The sequence below is a fragment of the Sesamum indicum genome, unplaced genomic scaffold (genome assembly GCF_000512975.1).
Source record: "Sesamum indicum cultivar Zhongzhi No. 13 unplaced genomic scaffold, S_indicum_v1.0 scaffold00132, whole genome shotgun sequence".
NCBI classification, from domain to species: Eukaryota; Viridiplantae; Streptophyta; class Magnoliopsida; order Lamiales; family Pedaliaceae; genus Sesamum; species Sesamum indicum.
In genome coordinates, this window is record NW_011628056.1 from 326,845 (window position 1) to 327,940 (window position 1,096).

At 38.1% G+C, this 1,096-nt stretch overlaps 1 protein-coding gene across 1 annotated transcript; it reads left to right on the forward strand.

Moving 5' to 3' along the window:
• Nucleotides 1–395: 395 nt before the first annotated feature.
• LOC105179290 lies at nt 396–938 on the forward strand. Its single transcript, XM_011102901.1, has one exon. It carries the CDS (start codon nt 396–398, stop codon nt 936–938), a length of 543 nt encoding a protein of 180 aa, XP_011101203.1.
• Nucleotides 939–1,096: the final 158 nt, after the last annotated feature.

Below are 1,096 nucleotides of genomic sequence, written 5' to 3' on the forward strand. Positions count from 1 at the left end.
AATTGAGAGCTCATTTTCCTGATTATCCTATTAAAAGGATAAGGCTAGATAATGTGGGAGAATTTACTTCTAAATCCTTCAATGATTATTGTCAATCAATTGGGATAGTTGTAGAGCATCCAATTGCTCATGTACATATTCAAAACGGCCTGGCAGAGTCGTTAATTAAGCGGTTATAATTAATAGCTAGACCTTTATTGATGAGGTCAAAATTGCCTTCATCGGCATGGGGGCATGCAATTTTACAGGCAGCGGCTCTAATTCGTCTTATACCTACCGCTTACCATAAATTTTCTCCATTAGAATTGGTCTCCGGAAGAGAACCAAATATATCTCATTTAAAGGTGTTTGGTTGTGCGGTGTATGTCCCGATACCCCCTCCTCAACGAACTAAAATGGGGCCAAAATGGAGACTGGGAATTTATGTTGGTTTTGAGTCTCCCTCAATTATTAAGTACCTTGAACCAATGACCGGTGATCAATTCACTGCTAGGTACTTGGATTGTCAATTTAATGAGACAGTATCCCCGGCATTAGGGGGAGTAGATAAGGAGATTAAAAAGAAAGATATTGCATGGAATGCAACATCTATATCTTTTATGGATCCACGGACAAATGATAGTGAACTTGAAGTTCAACGGATCATACATTTGCAAAGTGTTGCAAATAGGCTACCAGAAGCGTTGATAGATACCAAAAAGGTCAGAAAATCACATATTCCGGCTGAAAATGTTCCAGCTCATTTAGATGTCCCTGAAGCAATTCTTAATAAATCAAACGGATCTGAGTCACAAATACGCCTGAAGCGTGGTAGACCACCTGGCTCTAAAGATGCAAATACTCGAAAGAGAAAGGAACAAATCGTTTCAGTTAATCACGATATGAATGTGACCACTAGTGCCTCTAAGGATAAAATTCCTAAAGCGGTTTTATCTTAAGACTCTAAAAGTAATGAGCAAGAACTCGAGGACAGTTACGAGATGTCTATTAATTATGCTCATAACAGTTTAGGTTGGTATCGAAAAGAAATTGAAATGAATTATATTTTTGCCTGTTCTGTAGCCGTCCAAATCATGGATAAAGATGAAAATGATGC